This window comes from Schistocerca nitens, chromosome 4 (assembly GCF_023898315.1).
Source record: "Schistocerca nitens isolate TAMUIC-IGC-003100 chromosome 4, iqSchNite1.1, whole genome shotgun sequence".
Classification (NCBI taxonomy): domain Eukaryota; kingdom Metazoa; phylum Arthropoda; class Insecta; order Orthoptera; family Acrididae; genus Schistocerca; species Schistocerca nitens.
Genome location: NC_064617.1, coordinates 191,226,728 through 191,250,371, shown reverse-complemented (window position 1 = coordinate 191,250,371; position 23,644 = coordinate 191,226,728). Strand labels below are relative to the sequence as shown.

At 38.4% G+C, this 23,644-nt stretch overlaps 1 protein-coding gene across 2 annotated transcripts in view; it reads left to right on the top strand.

The window, feature by feature from the left end:
• LOC126251334 (transcriptional regulator ATRX homolog) overlaps window positions 1–23,644 on the top strand; it is a 500,398-nt gene that overhangs the window by 300,771 nt on the left and 175,983 nt on the right. For both annotated transcript variants that reach the window (XM_049951680.1, XM_049951678.1), the window contains 3 exons: window positions 756–919; window positions 4,701–4,864; window positions 23,152–23,289. In XM_049951680.1, coding sequence (XP_049807637.1) covers window positions 756–919; window positions 4,701–4,864; window positions 23,152–23,289 — 466 coding nt within the window. The remainder of the gene's footprint in view (window positions 1–755; window positions 920–4,700; window positions 4,865–23,151; window positions 23,290–23,644) is intronic.

Genomic DNA, 23,644 nt, shown 5'->3' with positions numbered 1-23,644 from the left:
CAGGGAAGGTTTTGTGAATTTGCAGCAGGTTGATCAGTATGTGTGAGAGAAATGCATTTTAGACTTCCTGATTGCTAAAGAAACCATTCAAATGAAGGCACTGTAGATAAAGAGCAATTTTCATAGAATTCAAATTAAGTACAAGGGGGTGCACGACAGTGATGAAAAGATAGGGATTTACATTATGAAGCAAAATGACAGTAGCGCAGCAGCTTCACTCAGCATTTGATAAAAACATCTTGAGCATCAGCATCATATAATTTGTCTAAGAAAATACCACAGTTGTTTACAGTACAATAGATACTGTTAACTTGTAAGAAAAATCTGTATATCAGTGAAACAGTGTGTGCCAGCCGCGGTGGTCTAGCGGTTCTAGGCACTCAGTCCGGAACCGCGCGACTGCTACGGTCGCAGGTTCGAATCCTGCCTCGGGCATGGATGTGTGTGATGTCCTTAGGTTAGTTAGGTTTAAGTAGTTCTAAGTTCTAGGGGACTGATGACCACAGATGTTAAGTCCCATAGTGCTCAGAGCCATTTTTTGAAACAGTGTGTCAATTTGATTTGGAATAGGTTAAAAATAAAAATTTTTGAAGGTGCCTCATCGAAAAAGGGCTCATTTTATATATTCTGGATTGCCTTTTAGTCAGGTAAATTCGGTTGCTTGCCTTGTCATGTTAGTGTTACAGCATACCAAAGCCTGAATGAGTAGACTCAATGTATTGTCTCTGCACTAATTTTTGGTCTTGCACTTTCAGGTTGTTGCTTTGGTGCACACAGTTTTGTGTAACTCTGCTACTTCTGTGAAGGCAGTTCTTATCATATGCCCATACAGCACAATCAAGAACTGGGTGAATGAGTTTCAGATTTGGCTAAAGGATCTGCCTGATAGTGATGAGATAGAAGTGTACGAACTTACCAAGTAAGTACATTATTTTCTGAAATATTATTTGTTATTTTGTTATTTTCTTCAAATGTCCATTGTAGCTACATTGATTAACATAGAACTGTTGTCACTTTGATTAACTGGAGCTACTGTTGCATAAAAGCTTTTGATTTTCAGTTAGTTTTGACCTCCAGGCCATTAAATGCTCAATTATTTATTACAACAGTAGTCATGTTGTGACCTTGTGAACCCAGGTGCCAAAACTAGTCATGAAAATAAATGTTTTTATAGAAGTGAACCTGTCATTCAGTCAAATATCAGTATTTACTTTACTGGATCATGTGGGCTAGACCGATGCTATGATATAAGACCAAAAACTAGGTATTTCAGAATTCATAAACATAGTTTCTCATGCCCTCTTTTGTTTTATATTGCTCATTGCAGTAGTCATTGTGATGACACTTATAAATTCAACATCAGTAGTAATAATCTGGAACATCAGTGTCAATGCTTAACTTTTCTATTCTTTCAAAACACTGTTAATAACATTTGAATGTGAGAGATTGTGACAGAGAAGAAAAGATTGAAAAAGGGATATGATTTTTTTAAAAGAGAGACAAGGTAAACTTCCTCCTGTGTAATTGTCCTTTGAGTTTTTGGTAGATTATTTTCAAGTCAGGTTCTTCATATGGAAAGTATTCAAAAATGTGTGTGTTTTAGCTCAGGGAGAAAATATTATTTGTGTACCATTTATGTTAAAGAGATAAAAAAATCTTAGAAGTCAGGAGCAATAAGCATGTATGTGTAATGAGGTCTTCTTGCAATTTACATGAGTTGAGTTCAAATCCTGTATTAGTGCCCACTGTGATAAGACAAATGGTCCTGAGCTATATGTGAGAACACGTCCATGAGTTCATTGTTTTAGCCAAGATTAAGGTTATTGGTTTTTAAATAATACATTCATGGACCCTGAGCAATAGTCATATCATGAACTAAAAAGGAGAAAACTAATGGACATCAGATTGTTCTGAATTGTGGGACATATGGTGTTCTATAAATGACAACTTGTTTGGAGACTGAGAAAGGTATATGTAAGAATATACATATATTCTGAAAGCATCAGTCATGTGGATCTGAGCTTTCTCTTTTGCATCCATTGAACGCAGGTGCCTGTATGTTAAGTGGCCCAAGTTGATGCCTTTTCTTGTAAAGTCTTTTATACTGTTCTGCACTGCCACTGAGAAAACAAAGTGCATACCTGAAAACTATCACCAAATTAGGTATGTTATTATACAGAAGTTATCTAAATAAAAATAACTCAATGTATTGTGCTCATTGGAAAAACATTATCAGAAACAAAGCAAGCTTGTGATCCTGCAAGCAAGGTTGATTGAACGGATATCATAAATTGTACCTATAAATTAGATTTTAAATGATGTGGGAAGTTCAGTGGTGTCGATTTTGAGTGTCACAAGAGTGATGTAGTTCTGCAAGACCTGGAGTTGGTTATCAGTATAAAAAGTGACAGCTGTCATTCATCATAACCAAATGTAATGTCATTAATAGTTGTGAAAAACCTAAATATTGAATGATTCCTGAATCACTATGGAATCACTGCAATCGGTCACAGTTGTAAAATATTTTGGGGTATACATTCAGAGTGACATAAGTGGAATGACCACAAACTCTGGTTGTGAGGAACATAAATGACGGACTTAGATTCCTTTTGTAATACTGACGACGTATAATCCATGATGGAATGTAACAGTATTATGAAAAGGACAGTCTCTACTCACCATGTAGTGGAGATGCTGAGCTACTGACAGGCATGACAAAAAGTCTGTTGGAAAGTGAGCATTTGGCCAACAAGGCCTTTGTCGAAAATAGACAACACACACACATGCGAGCGCATGCACACGTGCTTATGCAACTCACAAACACATGGCCACAGTCTATGGCAGCTGAGGCATTTGCATGTGCCGTGTGCCGTATGTGTGTGTGTGTGTGTGTGTGTGTGTGTGTGTGTGTGTGTTATTTATTTTCAACAAAGGCCTTGTTGGCCAAATGCTCACTTTCCAACCTCTTTTTGCTGTGCCTATCTGTGACTCAGCATCTCTGCTATTTGATGAGTGGCAGCCATTCTTTTCATAATATTGTAATGAAGTGTAATTCATTCATAAAGAGGACTGTGTACAGAACTCTCATCTGACCTGTTCTCGAATATAGTTCATCTTTCTGACACGCATGATAATGTGATTGTGTTGTACTAGCTGCCTCCATAACTGACTGTGATCGTATTAGGTGGAGAGGCAATTAAATTCCTCCAGATTCTAATAGTTAATCAAATACCAATGGAGATAAGAACTGACAGTCTGTATCCTTGCTAAATAAATTTGTTAAATACAAATTGTGTGTACAAAGGAGGATGTAGTTGTTGCATATGAATTAGTCTACTTGAAGCACACTAAGTAATAAAACAATGCGCACGCTCGCGAACACACACACACACACACACACACACACACAGGCATATCTCATGCACATCGCAGGCCGCTCTGGCCCGACTGCAACTATTGCATTGTGTGATGTGTGTTTGTTGTCTTTATGTTGTTTAACAATCTATCCTTTTCATAACTGTTGATGCACTAAGTAATAATCTTGTTCCCTGTTCAACATTGATATTGTTTCAAAACCTATTTTTCTTTTGTCACCAAGTGAGGTGGTGCAGTGGTTAGCACACTGACTCACATTCGTGCGCATGACTATTGAAATTGCCGGCATGTGTGGCCGTGCGGTTCTAGGCGCTTCAGTCTGGAACCGCGTGACTGCTACGGTCGCAGGTTCGAATCCTGCCTCAGGCATCGATGTGTGTGATGTCCTTAGGTTAGTTAGGTTTAATTAGTTCTAAGTTCTAGGTGACTGATGACCTCAGAAGTTAAGTTGCATAGTGCTCAGAGCCATTTGACTGTTGAAATCCATGTCCGGACATCCAGATTTAAGTTTTCCATTTCCCTGAATTGCTACAGGCAAATGCTGGGGTGGTCCCTTTGACAAGGCATGGCCAATTTCCTTCTTCATTCATGAAACTTTCTGAGAATGTGCTCCATCTCTAATGACATTTCTGTCAAAAAGATGTTAAACCCTAAGCTTCCTTTTGTCATACCGATATTGGTAAATGTATTTAGATTTAATTTACTGAATTAGAGAAGACTTTGCTTCTACAGACTTTTGTTGATGAGCAACCACTTAGTCATAGTTTTATTTACTTTGCCGGCCCTTGTGGCCGTGCGGTTTTAGGCGCTTCAGTCTGGAACCGCGTGACCGCTACAGTCGCAGGTTCGAATCCTGCCTCGGGCATGGATGTGTGATGTCCTTAGGTTAGTTAGGTTTAAGTAGTTCTAAGTTCTAGGGGACTGATGACCATAGATGTTAAGTCCCATAGTGCTCAGAGCCATTTGAACCATTTTTTATTTACTTTAATATCAGCTCCATACTGTCTCCTTAAATCCAGATATCTTTGGTGTAGTCTTGTCACACCACAGGTATTGTTTGTTTTGTGTATGTTGTAGCTATGGCATTATTTTGTGCAATTACTTTTTCTATCACTGGCCCTTGGTAAAATGTAAGGATAGGAATGTAAATAGTGAACCAAATGCTCATTGGCCATCAAGAATTAGTTGATAATTCATACACAGCTGCATTTTTATTTTATTGATTAATTTATTTATTTTTTGTCTATTTAGTTAGTCTGTTATGTGTATTAAGTAATTAGCCAGAATAAGTTAATTAAAAATAAGTTTTATTTCCTAACTTACAGATACAAGAAAAATTATGAGCGCATGTACCAGTTAAAAAAGTGGCACGAAGAAGGTGGTGTAATGGTGATGGGGTATGAAATGTATCGAAATCTGGCTGGAAATGAGAAGCTAAAAGCACGAAAACAGATGAAAGAGAACTTTCACAATATCCTTGTTGACCCAGGTGAGAGCAACACCCAACAGTGAATTGATTAACAGTTTTTTTCAACCATAGATAAATTTTAATTTATGGCCTGGAAAAACTGCAAGTTTACTTTATTGGCTTGAAACACAGATAGCTATTGATAAGACCTGATGAACCGAAACATTATGACCACTCCCCACCATGAGAAAAATGCTACGTGGTGGTGTTGCAGGACATGATGTGGTAAGGAAAGTATATATGTGGAACAGAACCAAATGAGGTATCATTGTAGCAACAATACGCAAGCAACTTCCACAAAGGGCACATTTTTGTGGCTTACTTTCCTTTGTGCAATGAATACTTTTTGACTAAGTGAGAAGCTTCCCCCCAAATATTTTTGTGATTGTCAACAGTGAATGGAGAAAGCAAAATATGTTAAATTAATGATTTCACAATTGTATGTGACATGTCATTTGGGGAGGGGGAGGGGGGGGGGGCAAACAAAACTGCCATTATGAATGACAGTGTTGGTATTGCATGTTTACAAAGGGCACCTACTCATCTTACATTAGGTCATTGAATTGATCTTTCTTTCTTCTTCGTTTTTTTTTTTTTTTTTTTTTTTTTTTTTTTTTTAATCTTGGATTCTTGTAGAGAACTTCATCAGTCAACTGATCATTTGTTCACTTGCTACAGTTGTCTACCGAAGTGGTGTATCAGCAATCTGGATCATACAGTCTGAATGTGGAAAATTAACTTTTCTACTATATGTCAGTATTATTAGAACCTAGACTAGTAAAACTTAAATGTTGTTTTGTTTGCATATGTTAGAATACAATTGTTTGAATTTGACAATCATTGAGAGAGATTTGTTGTTTTAAGTTGGTGGGGTGTGGGCTTGTTTAAATTAAGCTCTGCTTTCTATTGTGGCTTTCTTATTTGAGATCTGGATTACAATTTCACCAAGATATTTGAACTTATTTATATTTTTGAATGGATGGTGAAAATGAAGGGGGTGGAATAAAAGTAAGTAAACTGCTTATTATTTCAAAAATAAATGCCATAACTGGTAATACATTTTCCCCACTGTGAGACAAGAAGGTCAATGCCTTCGTGAAAAAATGTTTGCGGTTGACTACGGAAACGTGATTATGCAAAGGGTGCAACTGTTTCTTTGAAGCATATCAGAAGCCACTAATGTCTTTTTTTAGGGCTCGAAAAATATGGCGCGCAGTCCGGAACCGTGCGACTGCTACGGTCGCAGGTTCGAATCCTGCCTCGGGCATGGATGTTTGTGATGTCCTTAGGTTAGTTAGGTTTAAGTAGTTCTAAGTTCTAGGGGACTAATGACCACAGCAGTTGAGTCCCATAGTGCTCAGAGCCATTTGAACCTTTTTTTTTTTTTTTTGAAAAATATGGAAATTGCATAAGGAGAAATTAGGATTGTATGGAGGATGCATATGGGCTTGCCAGTAAAACACGTGCAGTGTAGTTGATGCTACTGGGAACAAGCATCTAGATTGCCTCTTATAGATGTCAGTAAATTAACATATGTTGCATTTTCCATTCATTGTTTTCATATGCAAAATGTAGTATTGTTGCTTATCGATGGTACCAGAGCCAGTGCCTCAAAGATTCCAGGGGGCATCATGAGCGACACTTTGAACAACTCCTCCGTGAGGATTCTCCAGCCCATCTGCCATTGAAGACCACCAGGATGTTGTTACAAGTGGCGGGCACCTGGACAACAGTCTGCTAGTTCATGATTATTTCTAGTCACTAGCTGGTGCTGAATTTACACCGAAATGTTCATAGTTAGCTCTAATGGTAAACTTTTAGTTTACATAGGTACATGCCATGTCGGGTATCTGCTTATAGCTAGCAATGGCTGCCACAAGTTGTCACCAGTGTAGCAGTTCTTTTGCATAAGTTGAGTACAATATATTTATTTAAAGGGTACTTGTGTGAACTAATCTTTTGCTTGTGTGTCCAGATTCCTATTGCGACAGATCACTTTGGCCACCTTCCACCCATTTATCAGTAGCAACAAGGGCATAACATTTGGCTCCTAGTGACATATCAGCTGCTGACTCTCAACATAACACTAAAATATTTTGAGGAAACTTCTCACATAAATTAGTCAAATAAAAGTAATTATTACATAATTTGTTGAGGCAACACATGTACATTTTGTAAGCATCTGATTTTAAGCAGTTAGAAGTATCAACTAATACTTCACAACAGCTATTAAATTTTTCGGAAGTCCATCCACAGAATAAAACATGTGGCGTCTGTTAGAATACAATTGTTTGAATTTGACAATCATTGAGAGAGATTTGTTGTTTTAGGTTGGTGGGGTGTGGGCTTGTTTAAATTAAGTTCTGCTTTCTCTTGTGGCTTTCTTATTTGAGATTAAAGTTGCTTCTTCAAGTTACCTTCCATTAGGAATGTGGGTGCACTCAACGAGTGTGATATGACTTTCAAATTATAGAGCACAGCAATCAGTTGTCCTTTTCTTGCAGGTTTTATTTGGCAAATCTAGATTTTGGCTTATGCCTAGCCATTATCAATGCTAAAAAATACAAGAAGTACATAGTCAAGCGATAATATGAGAAGTTACAAATCGTGGCATAACCTATATGGCTTATATATTAGATTACATACCACCATTTCATAGTATCAATGCATGTTCTAGTACGCCAGCCCCCATATTCTTCTTGCTTCTGTCACAGTTCATTCAAGACACATCGGTTGGCTGTATGGTGCCCTCTATATGAACTACGTAATGTATAGCACTCAGGGAAAGCAGCTATGGTCTCTAGTAAAAAAAACTTCAAATTTATGTAGAAATGACACAAAATAAAACACAAGTAAAATTATTTACGTTTCTGACTGACTGTTACCACATTTAAGTACAATGTGACAGTGACTTTTGGAACCTAAAATAACGTAGGATGTATACTGTAGATACAAATAACGTATTTCATGCTCCTGAAGTTTATGAAATTGATTGCCCAGACTGTGGGGTGTGTTACGTTGGCCAAATGGGAAGGAGGCTAGAAATTAGCTTCGGGGAGGACGTCATGTTGGGTTGAAAAGATAACACAGAGAAATCAAGTATGGCTGCTCGTTTACTTACAACAAAACATAAATTACTGACTTTGACACCTGTTGTGAGGTTGCTTTATAAGTGTCAGAAGGGCAGCTTCCTCAACCTCCTAGAAGAGCTGGAGATCTTTTGTCATTGCAAAAATGTCAACTGCAACCTGAGTAATGATCAGATCATTATGAAAAATGGAAAGTTCTGGGAATTGTTTTAAAACTTCTTACTGGGAAGCAGTGAATGGCCTGACCCCGGGGGGTACGAAGTAGCTTCTGTTGTCTTGCCAATATGTAGCAGCCATTAACATAATACCGTATGAGCACAATGGTTATAACATTGAACCTACAGAACTTTCTACTTGGTATGTTAGTTTAGATGTATGTAAATTGTTAATAACAGCAACTCAGTATATTGGTTTTATTGTATTTATAATCAAAATCTGTTTGAAATGGCACAGAATTACTACTTCCTACATCCATAATGGAATGGCAAGTCAACCAACTACCCATCTTGGTGATATTTGGCGCTGTCTATGAACTATTCAGTAAATAAGAGGAACCACATACCCATCACAATGATTAAATAAAGAGAAAAATAGTAAAAAAGATAAAAAACATTTAAATCAACTGAGTTGCAAATAGTCGCAGCGTACAGCATGTGCCTCCTTGTGTTTTGTAAAGATTTTTTAAAAGTTTTACCAATCTGATGTTACATATGTGTTTTAAAGAATAACAAAGCAATTGACTCACAAGGAGTGAATCCAGATCTTTATATTTTCTATGTTTACTGTTAAATGTGCTAATAGTCAGACAGCAGTGTAAATAATTTTACTTGAGTGTTATATATGATGAAGTTCATATAGAGGGCGCCATACAGCCAACCGTTGTGTTCTCCGCAAAGCCTGTATTCATTATACAGTAGTCTTGAACGAACTGTGACAGAAAACGGAAGAACAGGCGGCTGATGTACTAGAACGTGCATTGATACTGTGAGTAACTTTTCATACTATCACCTGACTATGTACTTCTTGTATTTTTTAGCATTGATAATGGCTGAGGCACTAGCTGAAATCTAGATTTGCCAAATAAAACTTGCAAGATAAGGATGACTGATTGCTGTGCTCTTGTCATTTGAAAGTTTCTTCTGTCTCACAGTTTCTTCTGTACTGTAGAAGAATTGTTGAATACTAGATGCAGAAGTATGAACTCGAATTTCCCCATAGATGATGCTAGCCGCTAGTGTAGGATCCACGAAACTGTGTCTGCAGTGCCATCTGCTACCTGTAATGGCTGACGAAGAATGTCAACACACAGCAACCCAAGTTTCATATATCAGTATCTGTTTCAAACCCCTAAACATGTTGAGTTTCGTGCCTACGAACTACAATTTGCGGACAGCATTTGTTTTCTGTTATCATTTGAAGAAAACTGCTGCAGAATTGCATCGAATGCTTGTCAAAGTATTTGCCGAACATGCTCTTGCAAAAGCACAGTGTTTTGAGTGGTTCAAAAAATTCAAAAACGGTGATTTTTATGTGAGAAACGACGAGCATGAGAAACCACCGATAAAGTTCGAAGACAACAAATTGCAGGCCTTATTGGATGAAAATGATACTCAAACTCAACAGGAGCTTGCAGAACAATTGAATGTGATGCAGAAAGCCATTTCTCTTCATTTGAAAGCTATGGATGAAGAAAGTGGGAAAATGGGTTCCACATGAACTGAATGATAGTAAATCGAAAGATCACTTGTGAAACACTGCTTCGCAGATACAAAAGAAATTAGTTTCACCAACAGAAAGTGCCAGGTGATGAAAAACAGATATGTTTTGAGAATCCTAACCATTGTCAATCCTGGGTAAACCCAGGCAAACCATCAACATCTACTGCAAGACTTTGGAAAGAAGACAATGCTCTGGTTTTTGTGGGATCATAAGGGTATCATCTGTTATAAGCTGCTAAAACCTGGTGAAATCATTAACACTGATCGCTACCAACAGTAACGATCGATTTGAATTGAACATTGTGTGAGAAATGACCGGAATATGGAAAAAGGCAACACAAAGTCATATTGCTCCATGATACCGTCCCGTCACACAGACCAAAACGGATCAGGGAAATGATTGCTGCATTCATTTGGAAAGTACTAGGGCATGCAGCTTATTCTCCAGGCTTGGCTACATATGATTATTATCCATTTGCATCACTGGGACACACTCTCACTGAGCAACGCTTCAATTTGTATGAAAATGGCTCGCTGACTGGATCGCTTCAAAAGAAAAACTGTTGTTTTGGCGTGGAATTCATAGCCTGCTGGAGAGGTGGTGGAAATGTATAAATAACAATGGAGATTATTTTGAATAAAATATTGTTTATCAATTTCAAATAACAGACATGTAATTATTGCAATCAAATTCTGGTTTCATACTTCTGCACCTGGTAGAAATGAATAGTCAGTGATAAATGTGTAAAAGACCAACATAGAGCTATATAAAATATTTATGAGAAGTTTGTGTAACTTTCATTCATTTAAATGATGCAGGAGTAAAGGAGACCACTCAGCAAATAGCAAAAGCTTTGAGCTGTCGACAGGCACATACAAGTTCTGATGATTCTTCTGTTTACCTTCTGTAGTTTATCTGTTGTCGATTTGGTTCTCCACTCTTCAATTACTATTGGAAAATTAAAACCAAGAATAACTATTTCAGTGAGGTCCAGGATGCTTTAGAAGACTTAATTATAAGAGTGCAACAAATTGGAAACGGAGAGGAAAAGACAATTCTGAGAAATAGAGACATGAGGCTTATATTAAAAGCCAAATTGGAAATGGAGAGGAAAAGACAATTCTGAGAAATAGAGACATGAGGCTTATATTAAAAACCAATAATGGAAACTCCAGGTTGTAATATCAACAATATTAGGAAAAGGATAGATTGCTGCTCACTGTAAAGGTGACATTTTGTGCTTGTCTACAACTCAGCCGTTCATCTTTATATTGAGTAGCAATGTATCCTTCTGCTAATATTTTTTATACTAAAAATATTTAAACAAAAACAGTAGACCAGTGGCAGACCGTTATCACGTGCTAATGTGCCATAGCACACTGTAAATATCACGCTAAAATTATACCATTTCTCTTCCAATGCAAGCTGGAAATCACATTGAAATTATGCCATTTCTCTTCAAAAGCAAGCTGGAAGTCGCACTAAAATTTCGCCATATCTCTTTGAATGCTGGCATGCAGTTAAAAATGGATGAAACATGTTTTGTAGCATTCTCTCCACAATAACTAGAAACCAGTTTTGAGTGCTGAAATGATGGTCAGCTGCAATACAACGAACTCAGAGAGGAGATGCGACAATCTGTTTCCTACTGTGCATGCTCTGATGATGTCACCCCTTCTAGCACTATTAGTGCCACATTGCTCACAGCACCAGGTCATATTATGAGAGATGTTTGAGGAGCAGTTGATGTAATGACTCCATGCCTGATGGTCAAGTGCACTGGCAATTCGTTGGCTTGGGTTTGATTCCTGTTGCTACTGTACACCCCCCCCCCTCTCCCCACCTCCTTCCCACTACCCATTTGCAATTATAAAATTTAAATATATTTGAACAATTCATTTGTATATGTTGTTGTTGTGGTCTTCAGTCCTGAGACTGGTTTGATGCAGCTCTCCATGCTACTCAATCCACACTTTGTATATGTAAAATTAAAATATTGAATTTAGTTATGATTACTACCTTTATAAGTCAAACAGCAGTAGGTCACCACATTGCAGCATATTCATTGTAGCACACTGATGAGAGTTCTGCAGGAGCTGCCACTGCAGTACACCAGAACTGTCACAGAAAGAGCAGTTAGGTCATCAAAAAATGAAAAAGTTTTGGGAGAAATAGAGGAAGGTGAAATCCAAATCTTACTTGCAAGACTTAAGTGTATATCGACTGATCCTAGTGCTCCAATATGGGCATAGAGCATAGACTTAGTAAATAAATAATACTATAGTAGTTTGCATGTATACAATATTTCACAGAACATTTAAGATACACTTGTGTCAGGTACCATTACTAATAAATAGCATATGTTGTTGTTGTTGTTGTGGTCTTCAGTCCAGAGACTGGTTTCGTGCAGCTCTCCATGCTAATATATCCTGTGCAAGGTTCTTCATTTCCCAGTACCTACTGCAACCTACATCCTTCTGAATCTGTTTAGTGTATTCATCGCTTGGTCTCCCTCTGCGATTTTTACCCTCCACGCTGCCCTCCAATACTAAATTGGCGATCCCTTGTAGCCTCAGAATATGCCCTACCAACTGATACCTTCTTCTAGTCAAGTTGTGCCACAAATTTCTCTTCTCTCCAATTCTATTCAATACCTCCTCATTAGTTATGTGATCTACCCATCTAATTTTCAGCATTCTACTGTAGCACCACATTTCGAAAGCTTCTATTCTCTTCTTGTCTAATCTATTTATCGTCCACGTTTCACTTCCATGCACTCCATACAAATACTTTCAGAAACAACTTCCGGACACTGAAATCTATACTCGATGTTAACAAATTTCTCTTCTTCAGAAATGCTTTTCTTGCTATTGGCAGTCTACTTTTTATATCCTCTCTACTTCAACCATCATGAGTTATTTTGCTCCCCAAATAGCAATACTCATTTACTACTTTAAGCATCTCATTTCCTAATCTAATTCCCGCAGCATCAACCGATTTAATTCAACTACATTCCATTATTCTCGTTTTGCTTCTGTTAATGTTCATCTTATATCCTCCTTTCAAGACACTGTCCATTCCGTTCAACTGCTCTTCCAGGTCTTTCGCTGTCTCTGAGGTTCGCACATGATGTATGTGCGGATGGATATGGGTGTGTGTGCGAGTGTATACCTGTCCTTTTTTCCCCCTAAGGTAAGTCTTTCTGCTCCCAGGATTGGAATGACTCCTTACCCTCTCCCTTAAAACCCACATCCTTTCGTCTTTCCCTCTCCTTCCCTCTTTCAAAGCTTGAATTTTGTGTGTTTGTTTGTGTGTCTATCGACCTGCCAGCGCTTTCGTTTGGTAAGTCACATCATCTTTGTTTTTAGATATATTTTTCCCACGTGGAATGTTTCCCTCTATTATATCCATATCTGAAATAAATAGTCAGGTATAAATGTGTAAAAGACTAATATTTAGCCTTATAAAAATATTTTTGAGATGTGTGTGCAGCTATCATTCATTTAAATAATTTACATGAAATGCTCTCTCTCTCTCTCTCTCTCTCTCTCTCTCTCTCTCTCTCTCTCTCTCTGGCATAGAGATGGAGCAGGATGTTGTGTGGGTTGGGTGGGTAGTGATATATAATTTTAGGGGGGGTGGGAAGGATCTTGGGTTGGCTGTCCCTCACTTTAGGGTGTGATGACAGATAATCAAAGCCCTGGCAAAGGATATGGTTCAGTTGCTCCAGTGTAAGGTGATAACAGATGACAAGGATGTCTCTCCTTTGCAGCCGATTATTGGGTGTGTACGGGGTTTATATGACCCGGGACAACTGGGAGATCCGGGAAAAACCCAGGAATTTTTTTATCCGGGAGAAAACCGGGAAAAACCCGGGAATTTTTTAGAATTCCGGGAAGTTATCAATGATTTAGTTTTCAGTTAAATTTTTGTAACTTTGACTGGTAAGAACCAATACTCTAACGAAGAATATTACTGTATCTCGCTACTGCAAAATAATATTGCAGCAATGAAACAGGAATGGTATATATATATATATATATATATATATATATATATATATATATATATATATATATATATATATATATATATATATATAACAGAGGGAAACATTCCACGTGGAAAAAATATATCTAAAAAGAAAGATGATGAGACTTACCAAACAAAAGCGCTGGCAGGTCGATAGACACACAAACAAACACAAATATACACACAAAATTCAAGCTTTCGCAACAAACTGTTGCCTCATCAGGAAAGAGGGAAGGAGAGGGAAAGACGAAAGGATGTGGGTTTTAAGGGAGAGGGTAAGGAGTCATTCCAATCCCGGGAGCGGAAAGACTTACCTTAGAGGGAAAAAAGGACAGGTATACACTCGCGCACACACACACATATCCATCCACACATACAGACACAAGCAGACATATTTAAAGTCTGCAAAATAATATTGCAGCAATGAAACAGGAATGGTATATATATATATATATATATATATATATATATATATATATATATATATATATATATATATAACAGAGGGAAACATTCCACGTGGAAAAAATATATCTAAAAAGAAAGATGATGAGACTTACCAAACAAAAGCGCTGGCAGGTCGATAGACACACAAACAAACACAAATATACACACAAAATTCAAGCTTGTGTCTGTATGTGTGGATGGATATGTGTGTGTGTGCGCGAGTGTATACCTGTCCTTTTTTCCCTCTAAGGTAAGTCTTTCCGCTCCCGGGATTGGAATGACTCCTTACCCTCTCCCTTAAAACCCACATCCTTTCGTCTTTCCCTCTCCTTCCCTCTTTCCTGATGAGGCAACAGTTTGTTGCGAAAGCTTGAATTTTGTGTGTATATTTGTGTTTGTTTGTGTGTCTATCGACCTGCCAGCGCTTTTGTTTGGTAAGTCTCATCATCTTTCTTTATATATATATATATATAGGGAAACATTCCACGTGAGTTACACTTTTAGATACATCACACAAATGTGCCAGTAAATTTTTTAACGACATAAATGTCTGATCCTTTGAGCTCGAAAATATTCTAAATGGCAATCCTCAAACATCTGATTTTTGAATGAGAGTCAAACGCTCTGTGATTTTAGAAACTCATCTGGCATTCGAGCACAGAGTTCATCTCGCGAAATAAGAAATTTACTTTGAAAGTAACCTTTGCAACTTAAGTTATATATATATATATATATATATATATATATTATATATATATATATATATATATATAAAACTTATGTTGCAAAGGTTACTTTCAAAGTAAATTTCTTATTTCGCGAGATGAACTCTGTGCTCGAATGCCCGATGAGTTTCTAAAATCACAGAGCGTTTGACTCTCATTCAAAAATCAGATGTTTGAGGATTACCATTTAGAATATTTTCGAGCTCAAAGGATCAGACATTTATGTCGTTAAAAAATTTACTGGCACATTTGTGTGATGTATCTAAAAGTGTAACTCACACAAAAAAGGTCAACTTTATGTGTGACAGCATAGCTTTTCTTGCAGCTTATTAATCTTAGAGACCTATATTATATGTGAAAGCTTTTCTTTTCTTGTACCAGCACTATGTATAGTAATTACCTTTTCCTATTTGTGTGTTTGCATTTCTTAATAGTGATGTTGCTATTGGCTGACTACATCACATGTCCTATGCTCTGAATATCCGCAGTCATCGGCTGGCGAGATCGCTTGACATGAGCTATGACTGGCTTACAAAAGCGCATCGGAATCTTGATTTCAATCCTTCGGAAAGTAACATGCGGTGTTCGGTGGAAATTCGAATTTATACTTTCATAATATGGAAATATGCAGTGTACATGTTGCTGCACATCAGACATCTTTCCAAAACGTGTTTTTTCCCCTGAGTTTCGTTTTTTAAACTGTTGGGAAATTCTAAGCCGGTGTATAAAACCACTACCATTGAAAGGATTGTTAAGTTTAACAGCTCTGAGGAAAAGTATACTGTTAATTAACAAAGAAAAAAATGTATTTTCATCTGGGAGAAAGTGTATTTTTGACCGGGAAATCCGGGAATTTTTTTTTCTTGTCCACGTATACACCCTGGTGGAGGAAGGATTAGGGGTGTGCTATGATATGGCATGAGAAATCTGTTGGCAGACTAGGTTTGGGAGGGTAATGAATTTCTGTGAAGGCCCTCATGAGATCTTCAGTGTAGTGGGCAAGGCAGTTTCCTTCACTGTAGACACACTGTCCACAGCTGTCCAGGCTGTATAGCCAAACTGTGACCGAGAACAAGTGGCGCAACATGCTGCTGAACGTAACATCCCTAAGTTCAGTGGCTGCTGTGCTCTACTCAGCAGTTTCCCCTCGGTCTGTCCTGTCGCCCACTCTCAATCCGTGCCTCAATATCATCACCATGCGGTGCACCTCGCCAGTTCTGGTACCTGTGTATTACATATCTAACCCATACACCAGCCACAGCTTCCACCCCACCCAAACACAGCCTCCACCTCACCGAAATGCAAACACAGCCTCCACCCCACCATAGTCCACCTGCCAAACTGCAGTCGTGGCATTGTGTGTCTAGTTGCTGTTTGGTGAGTGATCTTCTTTACTCCTAAATTATTTACATTCTGCGAGAATTTTCCATACTGTATTTCATTCACACTCAGGTGAGAAATTCCAAATCCATATGTTTGTCAAGAATATGGCTGATAGGAAACATTCATCAAGAGTATGACTTATAGGAAACTTACCTATTTAAATGACTATATTTGCTGGGTGAGTATACAGGGATCATAACTGACTACAACATTTAAATTTTGTGAAGTATGATTGACTCAAAACTTTTGTAATAGTACTACTGCTCTGAAAATTGGATCAACTGTCAACAAGATATGTTTGCCTACTGATTATATGTATAAAAAAAGGAGTTGTCAAGTGAAAATCATTTTAAAAAAGTATTTTTGTGGGTTAATGGTTACCTTCAACCCCTTTTTATGGTTACCGTCAGTCTTTCAATTGACCACTTTTAGAAGGAGCACTGTTAAAAAGTTTCAATTTTTTTAAATGATTGTTAACCTTTTAGAAATGTATTTTGATTGTCGTTCAAGTTTTGACTCATTTATTATAATTCTTCACTTTTGTGGTTCTAATAAAAACTGCCACAGGTTGCCTAATAATTTTCCCTTTCTTTGTAATCATGTCGTTATTGTGAATAGTTGATAAATGCACATCTTTTGTGTCCTTCCATTTCATTAGAAACACTTCTCCTCATCTGCAGGCAGCCATATCCCCTTACACTGTTTGGACAACTTCAGTGTACCACATGTATCCATTATTGTTTTGATTAGAAGATCTGCAAGCTGAAGTAGAGGAATTGTGTGTTGTCAAGTAATTCACTTTGTTGAGAAGTTGTGTTATGGGAGATATGACCAGTTGAGAATATACATACTGGAAGAGTCTCAAACTCTCAATCCAACTGATAGATTGTAGATGGCCAGTCATAGCTATGTTTTGTTTCATAGAGCATGTACAGTTATGTACCAAATCATGCCTTTTTTGGCACAAGTGGTACCAAACAAAGGCAATCCTTGTACAATAATCCCCCTGCCAAGCACTTAAAAAATTTTGGAATTTATGTTCTAGATACTGGTACATCCACCAGATTATACTCTTTTTTTGGATTAGAAAGATTTTCTGGTTTAAAATAGAGGTTGCCAGAAAAATGCAAATAATTCTGGATTTTCTGACACATTTTTTTAGGATATGGTTTGCCAAAAAAGACACTTGAAATAGAATCTTTGTATGACTAGTACATTTCAATTTTTGGTGTATGTACCACACTCTAAAATATCACAACACGAAAAAACATATGTAGTTCTTCTAGCAACAAAAAGAGAGACATTATCATCACCACTCTAATCTGCATATCTGATAGTCTCACCGAAAATATTTTCAGAAATGCTCAAACATCCTGTCGCAGATTAGGGAGAAGTAGGGTGTGACAGTGAATGGAAATCACAGAGATGAAGGTATTCTTTCCTTACAGTAAGCATCATAGCACAAACTGACATCATCTAACGTTATCAAAATCTCAAAATCAATCTCTGTGAACTATAGAACGACAAACACATTGACTAATCAATACCAGACTGAGTAACAGAGATGTCAGAATCACTGTCCCAATCCTTCTGGAAAAATTCCAGTGCATTGCTTTCAACCACTTCCACAGACTGTCACACCCCAGCGTCAACACCACTGTGTCACTCATGGCTGCATGTTTCATCTGACCAGAACTACAGAAAGACTGCTGCCAATAGGCATGCACCTGAACTGCATGCCAGCATGCCAAAGTAGGGAGGCACACTCATCCACCCATTGGTACCTTCCGCGACATGACCACCACTTTGCAATTGTCCATGTTTACATTGAAGGCTTGCTCTCTGTCCCAAGGCAAGTGTTATCTGCCGACAGTGGTGGACTGCTTCACTCACAGGCCAGAGGAGGCACCCATAGTGGACACCACCACTATCGTCAACATCTGGATGGCATGCTTCAGCTGCCCCAGTCACGTCACAATGGACTGTGGCTGCCAGTTTGACTGCACACTGTCCACACATGTTGCTTCAGTTTGTGGTTACCAACTACCACCCATTGTCTATCGGCATGGTTGAGCAGCTCCATTGAACACTGAAAGCCTTCCTAACTTAGCCACAATGCCGCCTGTATGGAAGCACTCCCGCTGGTGCTGCTGCTCGTCCTGTGAGTGAAACCAATAACCCACCTCCGACCACAGTCGCAGACCCAGCATGACACCAGCAAAGTATTTGTACATCCCAATCTACAGCACTGTACACATGTCATACTATGCAGTGACGTGCTACAGCTGCCGTTTCAGTCACCTTACTCAGGGCTACACTGTGTGATCACCTGCAGTGAGACAGTACTTGACATCAAGTGCAACAACAAGCCAACAAAGGCACCAGTTGTCTGAATCAATGCTGTTTGCTTCTTGACCATTCTGGCTGCCGTTCACTTCTTTGGTACAGCAGAAGACGTGTCAACACATGACATTTCTCCCACCACCAGTCAGACAGAGCCCACACCAGTGGCCGCTAATGATGCATGCATACCACCAGCTGTCATCACGCCAAAAAGTGTGCCTCAGCCCCACCTTGCCATGCCAACTGGAACAGCCACAGCCTGCTCAGCCACCCAGGCCACACCTACCTCAGGCAACCGGGCCAGCCCCACTACAGCTGCCAGGAGACGACATGATGCATTCTGGCAGGTGTGTCCATTTCAAATGCCCATGTTGCGTATTAACAATGCCCTAGCTGCCTCCTGCTATAAACATGTCTCCAGTGGACCGCATCTTCAGCATATCTTCTCCAATCTAACTTCAGGCACCAACTCCCGCGTAACAGGCTGCTTATCCGTTACAGCTCCTGGACTCGCGTTCACATGCTTGTGGATCTTCCATGTAGGGCATTGAAGGAAGATTAATTTCCATTACCATTTTTTGTGTTCTTACCCATCAAGCTCCGGACTGCCGGGCTTGTGCATTGGAGTTCTGTGAACTGCATTTAAGTTACGACGACACTGTACTCGCATGAGGGTAGACACTTCGCATAATCTCCGTGCCTCTGGTATCTTGGGTTCGACATTGCATCAAATCCCATGACATGATTTCGTGACCGAGTGTGTCTTTGAACTCTTAATAATGCAACTCATTAACACATTTTGTGTCCTTCCAAACAATGTGCAGTCATGAACACTTTATTTCATTACCTTTTATTATCAGTGTCTTTTTTTTTCTGCATGACTCAAAGCCTTGAGGCCAGCCACTTGTTGCTATCGGCAGCCAATGCTGCCTGCCATTGCTGTCACTGGCCAGCAGCTTGAGGACATGCCCACTGTGCACCCAGCAGATCCCTCATGCTGACATCACGCGCCTCTGCCCAATCATCGCTGACAATCGAGCCAAGCCACCATTGCACTTGTGCTGACATCATGATGATGTTTGCAAAACTCAAACATCTGTCACACAAGTCAGTCGCAACCTGAATGCCAGTGCTTCGTTGCAGCTCCTGAGCTCTGCTTCCCAAGGGGGGAGCTATATGGCAGTTGTGCCACAGAAATGCGTACAAGGACCAGAGGTTCTTTCTGCTAGCAAAAGTTAGCTGCATCGGGGAACTGCCAATGTTCACACTTGCTGACAGGCAAAATTCTGTCAAAGAGTTTGGTGCACATGGGCATAGGTCAGCAAAAAGCAACAAGCAGAGTCTATTGCTGCAAGCTACAGACTACTTGGGCCAAGCTCAATGCGAGCTCACCACCAATGCTTTTTTTGATGCTCTCCATTCATTTTCACTTCCATTTTGTTGAATCTGTAAAGAACACTCTGCCAACGATTATCAAGGAAGTTTGTTTCATTCCAAACATGCATTTGTTGTTCTCCCACAATCACGTGATCGTAGATGCAATGGCACTGAGGAGTGTATGCCCTCCAGGACAGTGTTAGAGTGGAACTACTGTGCAACACCGTTAGTGCAACCGCCACCTAATAGACATTGCACTCAGAATATATTTCATCTAGTATTGGTTTATTGTTTTGTGTTGAATAAATATATCTTCAGCAAACGTGTGCTGTATGAACTCTTGTCACCAGTCCTGTGACAATAAAGCCGACTCATTGCAGGTCCGGTATGTAAGCGATGATACTCACTTGTTTCTGATCGTTTGGTGACATTTCAGCAAAGAAAGTACCAGTACTGTCAGCTTGGGGTGATCATGTTGTGATGAATCAGTAGCTCGCTAAATTGTATAGAAATTGATGCAGGCGACCTATACACACTAAATACGATACTAACACAAAATGCATCCTAAATAATGCTTCATACATTGGTAAAAAAGAGATACTGCACATGCGCACGTGAACAAACACACACACACACACACACACACACACACACACACAAATCATGTTAGTACCTTGCAGATAATCGGTTTACCTTAGATAACTTGGGATAGTCAGTCAACAGTTGAGTTCCCTGTATCAACAAAGGAAATGTTTCCAGAATGAGATTTTCTTGAAATGCTGATCTGTTATCTTGTTGGATGTTAATAAGTAATCAGGCACCTGAGTCTCAGAAGTAATAATAACTGAGGAGAGATCCGTGGTGGCTGATAAAACAGTTCACTTGAAGAGAGCTACAGGCAAGAAGTAAAAATCAGAAATAATTCGAGGTCAGTCCACAGTTTCAGAATCAAGTGTAGGGTTTTTTAATTAGGAGGTGTAGGAAGGTGATAACAAAGAGTCAAATAGCTAAAATAACTATGTGCAAATCAGAGAAGAACTTTGTGGCTGTGTTAGAAAATGTCATCAGCAGGAATAAAATAAAATAACAGCTGATAATATCACTGCTGGATTGCTTCCCCAGCCACAATATCTGCCTCAGCTTAGGTTACCTTTTTTAGTGCTTTGAAATAAGGAATGCATTTCCCAAGCACTTTTTTACACTTTAAGAGTGATTTTCCAGTACTTATCCAACTTTTACAATGTTCGTGTTCATTATATCCTGTGTAACTAAAAAGCTTTGGATCAATCTCAGCACATATCTGTTTATGTTTGTTTGTCCAACCCTCCCTCCCACTCTCCACTTCCGTTGTCCCCTTGCCCACTTCACCTTTCACAATCCCTCACCACAATCAAAATGCAGTACTAAAACAACATAACCATACAAGTAGGTGTGTGTGTGTGTGTGTGTGTGTGTGTGTGTGTGTGTGTGTGTGTGTCTGCACTCTGTAGCTTTGAAAAAGAATTCATCCAAAAGGTCTTATTCATATGCCTTTCAGTGATTCACTGCCACTAATGTACATTGGTTTGTTACCTTTACTCCTGAAATTATGTATATACCATCACTACGTTCCATTACCATTTTTGTGTTTGTTTGTTGATGCTCACCACTTAACATTTTAATCTATGGAGTCAGAGGTTATCATTATTCTTTCCATTGCTTTTATACCACCTAGGAATTCCAGCATTGTACTAAACTTTTGAAATATTTTTCAATGAAGTTTAATTTTTCTTCTCTGATGCTGGTTGCAGTAATACATAAAATCATATTGTTTTTCCAAAGTTTACTTGAAATACCATCTCTTCCAAGCTGTACTTCTCACCTTTGATATATTTTCATTGTAACTGTTCTCACTTTGTCTGAGAAGTCACTCCTTGGGTGACTTTTTGCCACACATTAGTTTCTATTCTGTTGAAAGTTTGTGTAATAGCCAATAAATAATGATCTGTGTCAATGTCTCTAAGTTTTTCCTTATCTTGACATTCATGACCCCACTTCAGTTCCTACTGTTCTTGCAACATGATCAAAGCAAGATTAATGTAATGGTGGATTAAGATGAATCCATTGTTTTATCCCCCCTCCCCCTCCCCCCCCTCCTTTCCCACATCTTCCTTCTCCTCCTCCTTTTTCTTGGGAATGCTCTAAAATAAGTAGAAATGAGTGTTAGGTTTAATTATTTACAAAAGATGATTAATGATTTCTATACTGTTAGTTATTTTATGCACTGTATAATCCCCTACAATCATTTGGTATTTGTTTCTTTATTGAGGCTGTTTGAGTTCGCAACCAGAATTTTCACATTTCTTGAGGGACTTTCCAATGTTTCATTTTTAGAAGCAGTCTACTTCCTGCTTGTTATTGTCGTTCTCCTAGTTTAAATGGGCAGTAGTGATATTGATGATCATGTAAGCTTCATTTCCGGATCTGAATGGGAAGAGTGAAAATGTGTGTAATGGTGAGTTCAGTTCACTGACTGACAGGCAAAACAGAAAATTTTGTCTCCTAAAATTAGAACTGAAGCTGTACGCCTCAAGAGTACTTTCCCATAGGGCATGAATCCCTGGTCGTAATGAACTCGCTATATTTGTACAGAAAATACTAAATAACTTCTGTTTTTTCCTGCTACAACTAACATCTACTCTTTAGCAACAGTATTGTTAGGTGTACTGTTGTGAATTTTATTTTAAGTTCAGTTTTCTAATATTTATTGAAAATTTTAAAATAGGAATAGCATAAAAAGAACTTGTGTGAAGTTGCTTATTGTAATTTTTAATAGCCTTATTGGATCTGCCAATCTCAGAAATTGTCAGAAGGGTAAGAAAAGCTTTCAAAACATTAGTGAGAATTGCTAGCCAGTACTATCTTCAGAATGTGAAATGTTTAATATTGCCAATAGACACACATAAAATTAATAGTTTCAAAATCTAGGATACTGTCATCACTTTCATACATGTCTGTTACAGTACAGGAGATAAATACCTGCCAGCAAATTTGTTGAATAATTTATTTGTTTTCTTGGTTGCATTTTCCTTTGATAAAGATGGCAAAAACTTTTTCTATACAGATTGTTTGTTCTATATTCATGATCTTATAGTTTCATTATCTCAGTTTGTGATTATTGTGGCACATAAAGCATTATAAACTTTTTCTACAGGTCCTGATCTAATAGTGTGTGATGAAGGCCACCTGTTGAAAAATGAGAATTCAGCCATTTCCAAAGCTCTACGGAAAATCAGAACGCTACGGCGCATTGTCTTGACGGGAACCCCATTACAAAACAATCTTAATGAGTGTAAGTTCCAGTGAAATGCAGTAAATAAGTTGAAAAATGTAGATTACTCTGTTACAGATCTTGCTAAAGAAAAGGTTTGGTGTACATGTGGTTCCATTAATAATTTGTTGTGTCCGTTTATGCTTAAAATCTCTTTCCCCAACTTCACACATTGTTACTTGGATCACCATTCAATAGTGAGGCCTGTTCTGACAGTATGGCAAAACATTCTCAGCTTGCTACAGATGCAGCATTGATATAATGAAATATTTCGTATGTTTATATATACACAGTTTAATGAAGTAATTCAAGTGGCAGTTTGAACTACAAAAAGTCTTTTGTATATGACTTTAGAAAGTAGTTGTGTTAGGGGAAT